The following is a 19,731-nucleotide window of genomic DNA, read 5'->3' as shown; positions in this document are numbered from 1 at the left end:
TACTGTGAATACTGAGGCTGTACCCACTATAAGTGACAGTTTTACTGTGAATACTGAGGCTGTACCCACTATAAGTGACAGTTTTACTGTGAACACTGAGGCTGTACCCACTATAAATGACAGTTTTACTGTGAACACTGAGGCTGTACCCACTATAAATTACAGCTTTACTGTGAACACTGAGGCTGTACCCGCTATAAATTACAGTTCTACTGTGAACACTGAGGCTGTACCCACTATAAGTGACAGTTTTACTGTGAATACTGAGGCTGTACCCACTATAAGTGACAGTTTTACTGTGAACTCTGAGTATAAATTACAGTTTTACTGTGAACGCTGAGGCTGTGCCCACTATAAGTGACAGTTTTACTGTGAACACTGAGGCTGTACCCACTATAAATGACAGTTTTACTGTGAACACTGAGGCTGTACCCACTATAAATTACAGCTTTACTGTGAACACTGAGGCTGTACCCACGATAAATTACAGTTTTACTGTGAACACTGGATGTACCCACTATAAATTACAGTTTTACTGTGAACTATGAGACTGTACCCACTATAATTTACAGTTTTACTGTGAACACTGAGGCTGTACCCACTATAAGTGACAGTTTTACTGTGAATACTGAGGCTGTACCCACTATAAGTGACAGTTTTACTGTGAACACTGAGGCTGTACCCACTATAAATGACAGTTTTACTGTGAACACTGAGGCTGTACCCACTATAAATTACAGCTTTACTGTGAACACTGAGGCTGTACCCGCTATAAATTACAGTTCTACTGTGAACACTGAGGCTGTACCCACTATAAGTGACAGTTTTACTGTGAATACTGAGGCTGTACCCACTATAAGTGACAGTTTTACTGTGAACTCTGAGTATAAATTACAGTTTTACTGTGAACGCTGAGGCTGTGCCCACTATAAGTGACAGTTTTACTGTGAACACTGAGGCTGTACGCACTATAAATGACAGTTTTACTGTGAACACTGAGGCTGTACCCACTATAAATTACAGCTTTACTGTGAACACTGAGGCTGTACCCACGATAAATTACAGTTTTACTGTGAACACTGTGGATGTACCCACTATAAATTACAGTTTTACTGTGAACTATGAGACTGTACCCACTATAAATTACAGTTTTACTGTAAACACTGAGGCTGTGCGCACTATAAGTGACAGTTTTACTGTGAACACTGAGGCTGTACCCACTATAAATTAAAGTTTTACTGTGAACAGTGAGGCTGTACCCACTATAAATTACAGTTTTACTGTGAACACTGAGGCTGTACCCACTATAAGTTACAGTTTTACTGTGAACAGTGAGGCTGTACCCACTATAAATTACAGTTCTACTGTGAACACTGAGGCTGTACCCACTATAAGTGACAGTTTTACTGTGAATACTGAGGCTGTACCCACTATAAGTGACAGTTTTACTGTGAACTCTGAGTATAAATTACAGTTTTACTGTGAACACTGAGGCTGTACCCACTATAACTTACAGTTTTACTGTGAACACTGAAGCTGTACTGACTATAAGTGACAGTTTTACTGTGAACTCTGAGACTGTACCCACTATAAATTACAGTTTTACTGTGAACACTGAGGCTGTACCCACTATAAATTACAGTTTTACTTTGAACACTGAGGCTGTACCCACTATAAATTACAGTTTTACTGTGAACACTAAGGCTGTACCCACTATAAATTACAGATTTACTGTGAACACTGAGGCTGTACTGACTATAAATTACAGTTCTACTATGAACACTGAGGCTGTACCCACTATAAATTAAAGTTTTACAGGGAACACTGAGGTTGTACCCACTATAAATTACAGTTTTACTGTGAACACTGAGGCTGTACCCACTATAAATTACAGTTCTACTGTGAACACTGAGGCTGTACCCACTATAAGTGACAGTTTTACTGTGAATACTGAGGATGTACCCACTATAAATTACAGTTTTACTATGAACACTGAGGCTGTACCCACTATAACTTACAGTTTTACAGGGAACACTGAGGCTGTACCCACTATAACTTACAGTTTTACTGGGAACACTGAGGCTGTACCCACTATAAATTAAAGTTTTACTGTGAACTCTGAGTATAAATTACAGTTTTACTGTGAACAATGAGGCTGTGCCCACTATAAGTGACAGTTTTACTGTGAACACTAAGAATGTACCCACTATAAATTACAGTTTTACTGTGAACACTGAGGCTGTACCCACTATAACTTACAGATTTACTGTGAACACTGAGGCTGTACCCACTATAAGTTACAGTTTTACTGTGAACACTGAGGCTGTACCCACTATAAGTGACAGTTTTAATGTGAACACTGAGGCTGTACCCACTATAAGTGACAGTTTTACTGTGAATACTGAGGCTGTACCCACTATAAATTACAGTTTTACTGTGAACACTGAGGATGTGCCCGCTATAAGTGACAGTTTTACTGTGAACACTGAGGATGTACCCACTATAAATTAAAGTTTTACAGGGAACACTGAGGCTGTACACACTATGAATGACAGTTTTACTGTGAACACTAAGGCTGTACCCACTATAACTTACAGTTTTACTGTGAACACTGAGGATGTACCCACTATAACTTACAGTTTTACTGGGAACACTGAGACTGTACCCACTATAAGTGACAGTTTTACTGTGAACTCTGAGACTGTACCCACTATAAATTACAGTTCTACTGTGAACAGTGAGGCTGTGCCCACTATAAGTGACAGTTTTACTGTGAACACTGAGGATGTACCCACTATAAATTACAGTTTTACTGTGAATACTGAGGCTGTACCCACTATAACTTACAGTTTTACTGTGAACACTGAAGCTGTACCCACTATAAATTACAGCTTTACAGGGAACACTGAGGCTGTACCTGCTATAAATTACAGTTTTACTGTGAACACTGAGGCTGTACCCACTCTAAGTGACAGTTTTATGTGAACTCTGAGGCTGTACCCACTATAAATTACAGTTTTACTGTGAACACTGAGGCTGTACCCACTATAAATTACAGTTTTACTTTGAACACTGAGGCTGTACCCACTATGAATTACAGTTTTACTGTGAACACTAAGGCTGTACCCACTATAAATTACAGATTTACTGTGAACACTGAGGCTGTACTGACTAGAAGTGACAGTTTTACTGTGAACTCTGAGACTGTACCCACTATAAATTACAGTTTTACTGTGAACACTGAGGATGTGCCCGCTATAAGTGACAGTTTTACTGTGAACACTGAGGATGTACCCACTATAAATTAAAGTTTTACAGGGAACACTGAGGCTGTACCCAATATAAATTACAGTTTTACTGTGAACACTGAGGCTGTACCCACTATAACTTACAGTTTTACAGGGAACACTGAGGCTGTACACACTATACATTACAGTTTCACTGTGAACACTGAGGCTGTACCTGCTATAAATTACAGTTTTACTGTGAACACTGAGGATGTACCCACTATAACTTACAGTTTTACTGGGAACACTGAGACTGTACCCACTATAAGTGACAGTTTTACTGTGAACTCTGAGACTGTACCCACTATAAATTACAGTTCTAATGTGAACACTGAGGCTGTGCCCACTATAAGTGACAGTTTTACTGTGAACACTGAGGATGTAACCACTATATATTACAGTTTTACTGTGAACACTGAGGCTGTACCCACTATAAATTAAAGTTTTACAGGGAACACTGAGGCTGTACACACTATAAATTAAAGTTTTACTGTGAACACTGAGGCTGTACCCACTATAACTTACAGTTTTACTGTGAACACTGAAGCTGTACTGACTATAAGTGACAGTTTTACTGTGAACTCTGAGACTGTACCCACTATAAATTACAGTTTTACTGTGAACACTGAGGCTGTACCCACTATAAATTACAGTTTTACTTTGAACACTGAGGCTGTACCCACTATAAATTACAGTTTTACTGTGAACACTAAGGCTGTACCCACTATAAATTACAGATTTACTGTGAACACTGAGGCTGTACTGACTATAAGTGACAGTTTTACTGTGAACTCTGAGACTGTACCCACTATAAATTACAGTTTTACTGTGAACACTGAGGATGTGCCCGCTATAATTGACAGTTTTACTGTGAACACTGAGGATGTACCCACTATAAATTAAAGTTTTACAGGGAACACTGAGGCTGTACACACTATTAATGACAGTTTTAATGTGAACACTGAGGCTGTACCCACTATAACTTACAGTTTTACAGGGAACACTGAGGCTGTACACACTATACATTACAGTTTCACTGTGAACACTGAGGCTGTACCTGCTATAAATTACAGTTTTACTGTGAACACTGAGGATGTACCCACTATAACTTACAGTTTTACTGGGAACACTGAGACTGTACCCACTATAAGTGACAGTTTTACTGTGAACTCTGAGACTGTACCCACTATAAATTACAGTTCTAATGTGAACACTGAGGCTGTGCCCACTATAAGTGACAGTTTTACTGTGAACACTGAGGATGTACCCACTATAAATTACAGTTTTACTGTGAACACTGAGGCTGTACCCACTATAAATTAAAGTTTTACAGGGAACACTGAGGCTGTACACACTATAAATTAAAGTTTTACTGTGAACACTGAGGCTGTACCCACTATAACATACAGTTTTACTGTGAACACTGAAGCTGTACCCACTATAAATTACAGCTTTACAGGGAACACTGAGGCTGTACTTGCTATAAATTACAGTTTTACTGTGAACACTGAGGCTGTACCCACTATAAGTGACAGTTTACTGTGAACTCTGAGGCTGTACCCACTTTAAATTACAGTTTTACTGTGAACACTGAGGTTGTACCCACTATAAGTGACAGTTTTACTGTGAACACTGAGGATGTACCCACTATAAATTACAGTTTTACTTTGAACACTGAGGCTGTACCCACTATAAATTACAGTTTTACTGTGAACACTGAGGCTGTACCCACTATAAATTACAGTTTTGCTGTGAACACTGAGGCTGTACCCACTATAAATTACAGTTCTACTGTGAACACTGAGGCTGTACCCACTATAAATTATAGTTTTACAGGGACCACTGAGGCTGTGCCCGCTATAAATTACAGTTTTACTGTGAACACTGAGGGTGTACCCACTATAAATTACAGTTCTACTGTGAACACTGAGGCTGTACCCACTATAAATTATAGTTTTACAGGGACCACTGAGGCTGTACCCGCTATAACTTACAGTTTTACAGGGAACACTGAGGCTGTACCCACTATACATTACAGTTTTACTGTGAACACTGTGGCTGTACCCACTATGAGTGACAGTTTTACTGTGAACTCTGAGGCTGTACCCACTATAAATTACAGTTTTACTGTGAACACTGAGGCTGTACCCACTATAAATTACAGTTCTACTGTGAACACTGAGGCTGTACCCACTATAAATTATAGTTTTACAGGGACCACTGAGGCTGTACCCGCTATAACTTACAGTTTTACAGGGAACACTGAGGCTGTACCCACTATACATTACAGTTTTACTGTGAACACTGTGGCTGTACCCACTATGAGTGACAGTTTTACTGTGAACTCTGAGGCTGTACCCACTATAAATTACAGTTTTACTGTGAACACTGAGGCTGTACCCACTATAAATTACAGTTTTGCTGTGAACACTGAGGCTGTACCCACTATAACTTACAGTTTTACAGGGAACACTGAGGCTGTATCAATGTATGCTACTGTGGCTATTTGATCATAATGTAGGCCTGACACCACACTCCGAGGGCCCTCACCTCTTCCCTGTAGGCTGTCTCGCCGTTGGTAATCAAGCCCACTGCTGTTGTGTCGTCTGCAAACTTGATAATTGAGTTGGAGTTGTGCAAGGCCACGCAGTCATGGGTGAACAGGGAGTACAGGAGGGGGCTGAGCACGCACCCATTGTTGAGGGTCAGCGAACTGGAGGCCCAGGTCTGTCAGGGCCCAGGTCTGTCAGAATCTGTGCAGAAGATCTAGGTGCTGCTGTAGGCCCTCCTCTCTGTCTCTCTACCCTTCCCCCTGGCAGCACTAGACCAGACCCTCTCCCTCTCTCTTCTCTACCCCTTCCCCCTGGCAGCACTAGACCAGACCCTCTCCCTCTCCCTCTCTCCATCTCTGTTCTCTACCCATTCCCCCTGGCAGCACTAGACCAGACCCTCTCCCTCTCTCCATCTCTGTTCTCTACCCCTTCCCCCTGGCAGCACTAGACCAGACCCTCTCCCTCTCTCCATCTCTGTTCTCTACCCCTTCCCCCTGGCAGCACTAGACCAGACCCTCTCCCTCTCTCCATCTCTGTCTCTCTACCCTTCCCCCTGGCAGCACTAGACCAGACCCTCTCCCTCTCTCCATCTCCATCTCTGTCTCTCTACCCTTCCCCCTGGCAGCACTAGACCAGACCCTCTCCCTCTCTCCATCTCTGTTCTCTACCCCTTCCCCTTCCCCTCTACCCCTTCCCCTCTACCCCTTACTGTTCACATTACAGAGCTACTGTTAACATGACCCTTACTTTTCACATTACAGAGCTACTGTGGAAGTGGAAATGAGGCCTGTATCAGAGTGGAAAAGAGGCCTGTATCAGAGTGGAAATGAGGCCTGTATCAGAGTGGAACTAAGGCTTTTATCAGAGTGGAAATGAGGCCTGTATCAGAGTGGAAATGAGGCCGGCATCAGAGTGGAACTAAGGCTTTTATCAGAGTGGAAATGAGGCCTGTATCAGATTGGAACTAAGGCTTTTATCAGAGTGGAAATGAGGCCAGTATAAGAGTGGAAATGAGTCCAGTATCAGAGTGGAAACGAGGCCAGTATCAGAGTGGAAATGAGTCCAGTATCAGAGTGGAAACGAGGCCAGTATCAGAGTGGAAATGAGTCCAGTATCAGAGTGGAACTAAGGCTTTTATCAGATTGGAAATGAGGCCTGTATCAGAGTGGAAATGAGGCCTGTATCCGAGTGGAACTAAGGCTTTTATCAGAGTGGAAATGAGGCCAGTATCAGAGTGGAACTAAGGCTTTTATCAGAGTGGAACTAAGGCTTTATCAGAGTTGAAATGAGGCCAGTATCAGAGTGGAAATGAGGCCTGTATCAGAGTGGAAACGAGGCCAGTATCAGAGTGGAAATGAGGCCTGTATCAGAGTGGAACTAAGGCTTTGTTCAGAGTGGAAATGAGGCCTGTATCAGAGTGGAACTAAGGCTTTTATCAGAGTGGAAATGATGCCTGTATCGGAGTGGAAATGAGGCCTGTATCAGAGTGGAACTAAGGCTTTTATCAGAGTGGAAATGAGTCCTGTATCAGAGTGGAACTAAGGCTTTTATCAGAGTGGAAATGAGGCCAGTATCAGAGTGGAAATGAGTCCAGTATCAGAGTGGAAACGAGGCCAGTATCAGAGTGGAAATGAGTCCAGTATCAGAGTGGAAACGAGGCCAGTATCAGAGTGGAAATGAGTCCAGTATCAGAGTGGAACTAAGGCTTTAATCAGAGTGGAAATGAGGCCTGTATCAGAGTGGAAATGAGGCTTGTATCAGAGTGGAACTAAGGCTTTTATCAGAGTGGAACTAAGGCTTCATCAGAGTGGACATGAGGCCTGTATCAGAGTTGAAATGAGGCCAGTATCAGAGTGGAACTAAGGCTTTTATCAGAGTGGAAATTAGGCCTGTATCAGAGTTGAAATGAGGCCAGTATCAGAGTGGAAACAAGGCCAGTATCAGAGTGGAAATGAGGCCTGTATCAGAGTGGAACTAAGGCTTTTATCAGAGTGGAAATGAGGCCAGTATCAGAGTGGAACTAAGGCTTTTAACAGAGTGGAAATTAGGCCTGTATCAGAGTTGAAATGAGGCCTGTATCAGAGTGGAAATGAGGCCAGAGGTCTGAGGCCTGTATCAGAGTGGAACTTGGCTGTGACAATTGGAGCCAGAAGTGTCTGAGCCTATGTGAGCATGCGCTACTAGATGTGTGGGAGGAATACGTGTGTGTGTAACTTGGCAGCAGCAGTTCTGAATCCTCTCCTCTCCTCTCCTCTCCTCTCCTCTCCTCTCCTCTCCTCTCCTCAGCTCTAAAGGAGCTGCCTGCTCCGCTCCGCCCATCTGACTGTGTGTGTCTGAATGTTGGAACTCTGGAGGTTTTCAACTAGACAGAACCTGGGAGGAAACCTCTCTTTTTATGGACTATAATAAGCTGGCAGAAATCAATACTTACTGGTAATCAGATATCTATTGACTGAAAACTGTGGATACCAGTAGTTTGTTGATTGGTTATACTGACTGGTTATACTGTAAGATCTATCAGGCAGACACAGCGAAGTCATGGTGACCTAACCATAACCCTCCTATCAGACACAGGGAAGTCGTGGTGACCTCCTGACAGTGACTAATATTATTCATCACGGTTGGTCATTACATAATTGGTTGATTAAATCATTACCCTCTTGGAGAGATATGGATAGAAACAGAGGGATACAGAGTAGAGGGAAAAGGATAGCCAAACATAGAAAGAGAGAGAGAGAGAGAGAGAGAGAGAGAGAGAGAGAAAGAGAGAGAGGAGAGAAAGTTATAGCCAAACAGTGGAGACTAATTTGACCCCAACAAATACCAGGCTATATGTGTCAACAGCAACAAAAACAATGTACTGAGTAAATGTCAAATTGGCTTTTTACCAAATTACCGTACGACAGACCACGTATTCACCCTGCACAACCCAATTGACAAACAAACAAACCAAAACAAAGGCAAAGTCTTCTCATGCTTTGTTGATTTAAAACATATTTCGACACAATTTGGCATGAGGGTCTGCTATACAAATGGATAGAAAGTGGTGTTGGGGGAAAAACATACGACATTATAAAATCCATGTACACAAACAACAAGTGTGCGGTTAAAATATGCAAATAACACACATTTCTTTCCACAGGGCCGTGGGGTGAGACAGGGATGCAGCTTAAGCCCCACCCTCTTCAACATATATATCAACGAATTGGTGCGGGCACTAGAACAGTCCGCAGCACCCGGCCTCACCCTACTAGAATCTGAAGTCAAATGTATACTGTTTGCTGATGATCTGGTGCTTCTGTCACCAATCAAGGAGGGCCTTTAGCATCACCTAGATCTTCTGCACATATTCTGTCAGACCCGGGCCCTGACAAACCTGTGCCCTGACAGACCTGGGCCCTGACAGACCTGTGCCCTGACAGACCTGTGCCCTGACAGACCTGGGCCCTGACAGACCTGGGCCCTGACAGACTTGGACCCTGACAGTAAATCTCAGTAAGACCAAACAAAGATCCAGTCACCAGGACCACAAATACAAATTCCATCTAGACACTGTTGCCCTAGAGCACACAAAAAAACTATACATACCTCGGCCTAAACATCAGCACCACAGGTAACTTCCACAAATCTGTGAACAATCTGAGAGAAGGCAAGAAGGGCCTTCTACACCATCAAAAGGAACATAAAATTCGATACACCAATTAGAATCTGGCCAAAAATCAGTTATACAACCCAGTGCCCTTTATGGTTGTGAGGTCTGGGGTCTGCTCACAAACCAAGAATTCACTAAATGGGACAAACACCAAATTGACACTCTTCATGCAGAATTCTGCAAAATTATCCTCTGTGTACAACGTAAAACACCAAATAATGCATGCAGAGTAGAATTAGGCCGATACCCGTTAATTATCAAAATCCAGAAAAGAGCCGTTAAATTCTGCAACCACGTAAAAGGAAGTGATTCCCAAACCTTCCATAACAAAGCCATCACCTACAGAGAGATTAACCTGGAGAGGAGTCCCCTAAGCAAGCTGGTCCTGGGGCTCTGTTCACAAACACAAACACACGCCACAGAGCCTCAGGACAGCAACACAATTAGACGCAACCAAATCATGAGAAAACAAAAAGATAATTACTTGACACAAAGAATTAACAAAAAAAATATTAGGGCTATTTGCCCCATAACAGAGAGTACACAGTGGTAGAATACCTGACCACTGTGACTGACCCAAACTTAAAGAAATCTTTGACTATATACAGACTCAGTGAGCATAGCCTTGCTATTGAGAAAGGCCGCCGTAGACAGACCTGGCTCTCAAGAGAAGACAGGTTATGTGCTCACTGCCCACAAAATGAGGCCCACAAAATGAGGTGGAAACTGAGCTGCACTTCCTAACCTCCTGCCAAATGTAAGACCATATTAGAGACACATATTTCCCTCAGATCCCTCAGACCCACAAATAATTAGAAAATAAACCAAATTTTGATAAACTCCCATATCTACTGGGTGAAATACCACAGTGTGCATCACAGCAGCAAGATGTGTGACCTGTTGCCACAAGAAAAGGGCAATCAGTGAAGAACAAACACCATTGTAAATACAACCCATATTTATGCTTATTTATTTTCCTTTTTGTACTTTAACTATTTGCACATCGTTATAACACTGTAAATAGTAGACATAATATGACAGAAATGTCTTTATGTTTTGGAACTTCTGTGAGTGTAATGTTTACTGTTTGTTTTTATTGATTATTTCACTTTTGTTTATTATCTACTTCACTTCCTTTGGCAAATTAAACATGTGTTTCCCATGCCAATAAAGCCCCGTAAATTGAATTGAATTGAGAGAGAGAGAGAGAGAGAGAGAGAGAGAGTGGTGGGAAAAGGAAAGATAGAGAGAGAGAGAGATTTAGGAGAGAGGAGGGAAAATGATAGCCAAAGATAGAGAGAGAGAGATAGGAGAGAGGAGGGAAAAGGATAGCCAACCAGAGAGAGAGAGAGAGAGAGAGGAGAGAGGAGGGAAAAGGATAGCCAACCAGAGAGAGAGAGAGAGAGGAGAGAGGAGGGAAAATGATATCAACCAGAGAGAGAGAGAGAGGAGATAGGAGGGAAAAGAATAGCCAACCAGAGAGAGATAGAGAGAGGAGAGAGGAGGGAAAAGGATAGCCAAACAGAGAGAGAGAGAGGAGAGAGGAGGGAAAAGGATAGCCAACCAGAGAGAGAGAGAGGAGGGAAAAGGATAGCCAACCAGAGAGAGAGAGAGAGAGAGAGAGGAGAGAGGAGGGAAAAGGATAGCCACCAGAGAGAGAGAGAGAGGAGAGAGGAGGGAAAAGGATAGCCAACCAGAGAGAGAGAGAGAGGAGAGAGGAGGGAAAAGGATAGCCAACCAGAGAGAGAGAGAGAGAGAGAGAGAGAGGAGAGAGGAGGGAAAATGATAGCCAACCAGAGAGAGAGAGAGAGAGAGGAGAGAGGAGAGAGGAGGGAAGAGGATAGCCAACCAGAGAGAGAGAGAGAGAGGAGAGAGGAGGGAAAAGGATAGCCAACCAGAGGTAAATATAAAATCTGACGGATAGCAAGAGAGATGGAGATGTATGATGATATCACCTGTCACTCTGATTGTGTAGTTGCTGAGCAGGTTGTTGTCGTGAGTGACGTGGCAGGAGTACATGCCGGAGTCCTCGTAAGACACGTTGATGATGCGTAGAACCCTCTGGTCCACTCGCGTCCGGTTGCTAGGCAACAGGCCGCTGCCATCCTTGAACCAGAGGACAGCTTGGGCGGGACCGTTGGGGTTACAGGACAGATCCAGGGTGTCCCCAGTAGAGACCACATAGTCCTCCAGGAACACAGAGTCTAGAAGGGGAGAGAGAGAGACACAGACAAACAGAGAGATTACGCATAGAGGAAGACTACCTCAAAAGACAAAGAGTGTATAGCCAGGGACAAAGAGAAATAGTTAGGGAGCAGAGAGAGAGACAGACAGGGTTAGGGGACAGAGAGAGAGACAGACAGGGTTAGGGGACAGAGAGAGACAGACAGGGTTAGGGGACAGAGAGAGAGACAGACAGGGTTAGGGGACAGAGAGAGAGACAGACAGGGTTAGGGGACAGAGAGAGAGACAGACAGGGTTAGGGGACAGAGAGAGATAGACAGGGTTAGGGGACAGAGAGAGACAGACAGGGTTACGGGACAGAGAGAGACAGACAGGGTTAGGGGACAGAGAGCGAGACAGACAGGGTTAGGGGACAGAGAGAGGGACAGGCAGGGTTAGGGGACAGAGAGAGAGACAGACAGGGTTAGGGGACAGAGAGAGACAGACAGGGTTAGGGGACAGAGAGAGACAGACAGGGTTAGGGGACAGAGAGAAAGACAGACAGGGTTAGGGGACAGAGAGAGAGACAGACAGGGTTAGGGGACAGAGAGAGAGACAGACAGGGTTAGGGGACAGAGAGAGAGACAGACAGGGTTAGGGGACAGAGAGAGAGACAGACAGGGTTAGGGGACAGAGAGAGAGACAGACAGGGTTAGGGGACAGAGAGAGACAGACAGGGTTAGGGGACAGAGAGAGAGACAGACAGGGTTAGGGGACAGAGAGAGAGACAGACAGGGTTAGGGGACAGAGAGAGACAGACAGGGTTAGGGGACAGAGAGAGACAGACAGGGTTAGGGGACAGAGAGAGACAGGCAGGGTTAGGGGACAGAGAGAGAGAGACAGACAGGGTTAGGGGACAGAGAGAGACAGACAGGGTTAGGGGACAGAGAGAGACAGGCAGGGTTAGGGGACAGAGAGAGAGACAGACAGGGTTAGGGGACAGAGAGAGACAGACAGGGTTAGGGGACAGAGAGAGACAGACAGGGTTAGGGGACAGAGAGAGACAGACAGGGTTACACTCTTATAAAAAAGGGTTCTGAAGGGGTTCTACCAAGACCTGTTTCGATCAGAAGACAATGGTTCTTCGTAAGGCAAAGGGTTCTACCCAGAACCTTTAACATTCTAAGAACTGGTTCTAGAAGAAAGGGCTCTTTGATGATTCTTTGGAAGGTGAGAAGGGTTCTACATATATGGTATTTCCCAGCATGCTCTATTGCAGGGAGTTTTTCAGAATAGTTTGTTTTACTGTTAAATCTGTTGTTTTTGCAGTGATTGATTGATGTCATGCTGCACAGAGATCAATAACACACTGTTTTCTAGTTGATTAATGTCATGCTGCACAGAGATCAATAACACACTGTTTTCTAGTTTATTAATGTCATGCTGCACAGAGATCAATAACACACTGTTTTCTAGTTTATTAATGTCATGCTGCACAGAGATCAATAACACACTGTTTTCTAGTTTATTAATGTCATGCTGCACAGAGATCAATAACACACTGTTTTCTAGTTGATTAATGTCATGCTGCACAGAGATCAATAACACACTGTTTTCTAGTTGATTAATGTCGTGCTGCACAGAGATCAATAACACACTGTTTTCTAGTTGATTAATGTCGTGCTGCACAGAGATCAATAACACACTGTTTTCTAGTTGATTAATGTCATGCTGCACAGAGATCAATAACACACTGTTTTCTAGTTGATTAATGTCATGCTGCACAGAGATCAATAACACACTGTTTTCTAGTTGATTAATGTCGTGCTGCACAGAGATCAATAACACACTGTTTTCTAGTTGATTAATGTCATGCTGCACAGAGATCAATAACACACTGTTTTCTAGTTTATTAATGTCATGCTGCACAGAGATCAATAACACACTGTTTTCTAGTTGTTTAATGTCATGCTGCACAGAGATCAATAACACACTGTTTTCTAGTTGATTAATGTCGTGCTGCACAGAGATCAATAACACACTGTTTTCTAGTTGATTAATGTCATGCTGCACAGAGATCAATAACACACTGTTTTCTAGTTGATTAATGTCATGCTGCACAGAGATCAATAACACACTGTTTTCTAGTTTATTAATGTCATGCTGCACAGAGATCAATAACACACTGTTTTCTAGTTTATTAATGTCATGCTGCACAGAGATCAATAACACACTGTTTTCCAAACTAATCCAACCTGCTAATATTTTGATTTCAAATCAAATCAAAATGAAATTGTATTTGTCACATACATGTGTTTAGCAGATGTTACAGCGGGTGTAGTGAAACGCTCGTTTTAATGGACCTGTTGCTGAGATGGTTGTCAATCAATCTACCCTGACAGTCATTCAGAATGCAGTAGATTCCAATATAAATTACACAACACTTCGCTTGCAGGCCTGATGTGGCTATAACCAGGCCCTTAAATAAAGGTCTTATATATTGTATGTACTCTATTGTCATAACATGACATTTTAAGGCTAATAAGGCTGGTAGAACTGTTCATAGAGGGTTCTAGGTAGAAACCTACGTAGGGGGTTCTAGGTAGAACCCTCAGCAAAGGATTCTACCCAGCAACAGAAAGGGTCCCATATGGGGACAAACTGATGATCCCGGTATGCTTCCACTTAGCACCTTTTTCTCTAAGAGTTAGAGACAGGGTTAAGGGACAGAGAGAGACAGACAGGGTCAACTCTCTCTCTCTCCCTCCATCTTCCTCTCCCTCTCTCTCTCCATCTCTCCCCCCTCTCTCTCTCTCCCTCCATCTTCCTCTCCCTCTCTCTCTCCATCTCTCTCTCTCTCCCTCTCTCCATCTCTCCACCTCTCTCTCTCTCTCCCTCTCGCTCCATCTTTCCCCTCTCTCTCTCTCTCTCTCTCTCTCTCTCTCTCTCTCCTTTCTCTCTCTCCTTTCTCTCCCCCTCTCCATCTCTCTCTCTCTCTCTCTCTCTCTCTCTCTCTCTCTCCTTTCTCTCCCCCTCTCCATCTCTCTCTCTCTCTTTCCTCTCTCTCTCTCTCTCTCTCTCTCTCTCTCTCTCTCTCTCTCTCTCCTTTCTCTCCCCCTCTCCATCTCTCTCTCTCTCTCTCTCTCTCTCTCCTTTCTCTCCCCCTCTCCATCTCTCTCTCTCTCTTTCCTCTCTCTCCCCTTCTCTCCCCCTCTCCATCTCTCTCTCTCTCTCTCTCTCTCTCTCTCTCTCTCTCTCTCCTTTCTCTCCCCCTCTCCATCTCTCTCTCTCTCTCTCTCTCTCTCTCTCTCTCTCTCTCTCTCTCTCTCTCTCTCTCCTTTCTCTCCCCCTCTCCATCTCTCTCTCTCTCTTTCCTCTCTCTCCCCTTCTCTCTCCCTCTCAGACAACTACTTTCCTGTAAAATAGCTGAAAGTGTGAATGTGCGTTACCATGGTTCCATGGTAGATGGAGATCATGAATGAGTTATGATGATTCATATCCTACAGTATGGGGGAGTATTTAAAACAGAGAAAGACAACTTCAGAAGGATTGGTTAATGAGTTTATAGAGCGAGTTTGTGTTGTTTACACACACACACACACACACACATACACACACCGTGTGCAGTGTGTGTGTGTAGTGTGTGTAGTGTTTGAAGTGTGTGTAGAGTGTGAGTGTGTGTAGTGTTTGTAGTGTGTGCAGTGTGGGTGTGTGTAGTGTGTGTAGTGTGTGCAGTGTTTGTAGTGTGTGTAGTGTGTGCAGTGTGTGCGTGTAGTGTTTGTAGTGTGTGTAGTGAGTGTAGTGTGTGCAGTGTTCGTAGTGTGTGCAGTGTGTGTGTGTGTAGTGTTCGTAGTGTGTGTGTGTAGTGTGTGTAGTGTTTGTAGTGTGTGTAGAGTGTGCAGTGTTTGTAGTGTGTGCAGTGTGTGTGTGTGTGTGTGTAGTGTTCGTAGTGTGTGTGTGTAGTGTATGTAGTGTGTGCAGTGTGTGTGTGTAGTGTGTAGTGTTTGTAGTGTGTGTAGTGTGTATAGTGTGTATAGTGTGTGTAGTGTGTGTAGTGTGTGTGTGTGTAGTGTGTAGTGTGTAGTGTTTGTAGTGTGTGTAGTGTGCGTAGTGTGTATAGTGTGTGCAGTGTGTGTGTAGTGTGTGCAGTGTGTGTGTGTAGTGTATGTAGTGTTTGTAGTGTGTGTGGTGTGTAGTGTGCGTAGTGTGTGTGTAGTGTGTAGTGTGTGCAGTGTGTCTGTAGTGTTTGTAGTGTGTGTGTATAGTGTGTGTGTGCAGTGTGTGTGTGTGTGTGTGCAGTGTTTCTGGTATGTGTGTGTGTGTGTGTGTGTGTGTGTGTGTGTGTGTGTGTGTGTGTGTGTGTGTGTGTGTGTGTGTGTGTGTGTGTGCAGTGTGTGTGTGTGTGTAGTGTTTGTAGTGTGTGTGTATAGTGTGTGTGTGCAGTGTGTGTGTGTGTGTGCAGTGTTTCTGGTGTGTGTGTGTGTGTGTGTGTGTGTGTGTGTGTGTGTGTAGTGTTTCTGGTGTGTTTCCTGTGTGTGTGTGTGTGTGTGTGTGTGTGTGTGTGTGTGTGTGTGTGTGTGTGTGTGTGTGTGTGTGTGTGTGTGTGTGTGTGTGTGTGTGTGTAGTGTTTCTGGTGTGTGTGTTTGTGTGTGTGTGTGTAGTGTTTCTGGTGTGTGTGTGTGTGTGTGTGTGTGTAGTGTTTCTGGTGTGTGTGTTTGTGTGTGTGTGTATACAGTGCCTTGCAAAAGTATTCAACCCCCTTGGCGTTTTTTCCTATTTTGTTGCAATACAACCAGTAATTTAAATTGATATTTATTTGGATTTCATGTAATGGATTTACACAAATTAGTCCAAATTGGTGAAGTGAAGTGAAAATAATAACTTGAAACAGAAAAGTGGTGTGTGCATAAGTATTCACCCCCTTTCCTATGAAGCTCCTAAATAAGATCTGGTGCAACAAATTACCCACAGAAGTCCAACTGTGTGCAATCTAAGTGTCACACGACCTCAGTATATATACACCTGTTCTGAAAGGCCCCAGAGTTTGCAACACGCCTAAGCAAGGGGCACCACCAAGCAAGTGGCAACATGAAGACCAAGGAGCTCTCCAAACAGGTCAGGGACAAAGTTGTGGAGAAGTACAGATCAGGGTTGGGTTATAAAGAAGTATCTGAAACTTTGAATATCCCACAGAGCACCATTAAATCCATTATTAAATAATGAAAAGAATATGGCACCACAACAAACCTGCCAAGAGAGGGCCGCCCACCAAAACTCACAGACCAGGCAAGGGGGGCATTGTTCAGAGAGGCGACAAAGAGCCCAAAGATAACCCTGAAGGAGCTGCAAAGCTCCACAGCGGAGATTGGAGTATCTGTCCATAGGACCACTTTAAGCCGTACACTTCACAGAGCTTTACGGAAGAGTGTCCAGAAAAAAAGCCATTGCTTATAAATAAAAAAAATAAGCAAACACATTTGGTGTTCAAAAAGGCATGTGGGAGACTCCCCAAACATATGGAAGAAGGTACTCTGGTCAGATGAGACAAAAATGTAGCCTTTTGGCCATCAAGGAAAACGCTATTTCCGGAGCAAACTCAACACCTTTCATCACCCCGAGGGCACCATCCCCACATTGAAGCATGGTGGTGGCAGCATCATGCTGTGGGGATGTTTTTCATCGGCAGGGGCTGGGAAACTGGTCAGAATTGAAGGAATGATGGATGGTGCTAAATACAGGGAAATTATTGAGGGAAACCTGTTTCAGTCTTCCAGAGATTTGAGACTGGGATGGAGGTTCACCTTCCAGCAGGACAATGACCCTAACCATACTGCTAAAGCAACACTCGAGTGGTTTAAGGGGAAACATTTAAATGTCTTGGAATGGCCTAGTCTTGTCTTGGAATGGCCTCAATCCAATTGAGAATCTGTGGTATGACTTAAAGATTGCTGTACACCAACGGAACCATCCAACTTGAAGGAGTTTTGGCTTGAAGAATGGGCAAAAATCCCAGTGACTAGATGTCCCAAGCTTATAGAGACTTACCCCAAGAGATTTGCAGCTGTAATTGCTGCAAAAGGTGGCTCTACAAAGTATTGACTTTGGGGGGTGAATAGTTTCGCACGCTCAAGTTTTCCGTTTTTTTGTGTTATTTCTTGTTTGTTTCACAATAAAAAATATTATGCATCTTCAAAGTGGTAGGCATGTTGTTTACATCAAATGATACAAACCCCCCCCCCCCCAAAATTTTTTATTTTAATTCCAGGTTGTAAGGCAACAAAATAGGAAAAATGCCAAGGGGTGAATTCTTTCTCAAGCCACTGTAGTTGTGGATGGAGTACTAGGAGGGGAATCCTTTCTCAAGCCACTGTAGTTGTGGATGGAGTACTAGTGGCCTCCATCATTCTTAAACGGAAGAAGTTTGGAACCACCAAGACTTCCTAGAGCTGGCCGACCAGGCAAAATTGAGCAATCGGGGGAGAAGGGCCTTGGTCAGGGAGGTGACCAAGAACCTGATAGTCATTCTGACAGAGCTCCAGTGAACAAGCACCAAACCAGCGAAAAGTTGTTGGTTGCAAAGCACTGTACATCAAGTGATTTTTATACTCTCAAGTGATGATTTAAATGTACAATTTATATCAAATTGTTTGTAAATGTTATTGGAACATCACACATAAGATGCAGCGGTTTTTGGAGAATATTTGTTGTAAAGAATTCCCGCCAGTACTAGCTAGCAACTTACTGTGTCTGGTGGGGGGGTTCATATATTTTGTACAGTGTGTGAGTGCAGAGTTGGATGGTGAGACGTGCATTGAATGACGTGCACTTTTGTGCCGTTCCTATCAGGTACATTGTTAAATATATTATATTGTATATTGTAATTGTATTATTTTGGTAACTACCCAGTGAACAAGCACCAAACCAGCGTGTGTGAGTGCAGAGTTGGAGGGTGAGACGTGCATTGAATGACGTGTAATTTTGTGCCGTTCCTAACAGGTACATTGTTAAATATATTATATTGTATATTGTAATTGTATTATTTTGGTAACTACCCAGTGAACAAGCACCAAACCAGCGTGTGTGAGTGCAGAGTTGGAGGGTGAGACGTGCATTGCATGACGTGCAGTACGTAGCGCACATAGGCACTCATACAAACAATATCCCAAATCGCAGGTGGGAAAAGGGACACACTAATCCCCAATTAGAGGTAACGATTATCAGCTGCCTCCAATTGGAAACCATACTCACACACCAACATAAAACTATAATAACTAGAAAAAAAAACTAGTCACACTCTGACCTATTACACCATAGAGATCCCCGAGGGCTCTCTATGGTCAGGTCGTGACAGTAGCGTCATACCCAAGAAGACTTGAGGCTGTAATCTCTGCCAAAGGTGCTTTTAACAAAGTACTGAGTAAACGGTCTGAGTAGTGTCTTGTCAAAAACTCCTGCCACCCTAGTTATAGATTGTTCTCTCTGCTACCGCACGGTAAACGGGTACCGGAGCGCGAATTAGGCCGATACCCACTAATTATCAAAATCCCAGAAAAGAGCCGTTAAATTCTACAACCACCTAAAAGGAAGTGATTCCCAAACCTTCCATAACAAAGCCATCACCTACAGAGAGATTAACCTGGAGAAGAGTCCCCTAAGCAAGCTGGTCCTCCGGCTCTGTTCATGAACACAAACAGATCCCACAGAGCCCCAGGACCCAACCAAATCATGAGAAAACAATGACACATTGGAAAGAATTAACAAAAAAACTATTAGGGCTATTTGGCCATAAACAGAGAGTACACAGTGGCAGAATACCTGACCACTGTGACTGACCCAAACTTAAGGAAAGCTTTGACTATATACAGACTCAGTGAGCATAGCCTTGCTATTGAGAAAGGCCGCCGTAGGCAGACATGGCTCTCAAGAGAAGACTGAGAAAAAAATGAGGTGGAAACTGAGCTGCACTTCCTAACCTCCTGCCCAATGTATGACCACATTAGAGAGACATATTTCCCCACAGATTACACAGACCCACAAAAAATTAGAAAATAAACAACATTTTGATAACCTCCCATAT

At 43.5% G+C, this 19,731-nt stretch overlaps 1 protein-coding gene across 4 annotated transcripts in view; it reads right to left on the bottom strand.

The window, feature by feature from the left end:
• Nucleotides 1–19,731, bottom strand: part of fgfr3 (fibroblast growth factor receptor 3) — a 223,665-nt gene that overhangs the window by 141,963 nt on the left and 61,971 nt on the right. For all 4 annotated transcript variants that reach the window (XM_036962310.1, XM_036962309.1, XM_036962312.1 and 1 more), the window contains exon 3: nucleotides 11,447–11,695. In XM_036962310.1, the coding sequence (XP_036818205.1) occupies nucleotides 11,447–11,695 (249 nt within the window). The remainder of the gene's footprint in view (nucleotides 1–11,446; nucleotides 11,696–19,731) is intronic.

This window comes from Oncorhynchus mykiss, chromosome 25 (assembly GCF_013265735.2).
Source record: "Oncorhynchus mykiss isolate Arlee chromosome 25, USDA_OmykA_1.1, whole genome shotgun sequence".
Classification (NCBI taxonomy): domain Eukaryota; kingdom Metazoa; phylum Chordata; class Actinopteri; order Salmoniformes; family Salmonidae; genus Oncorhynchus; species Oncorhynchus mykiss.
This window is presented reverse-complemented; position numbering and strand designations above follow the sequence as displayed.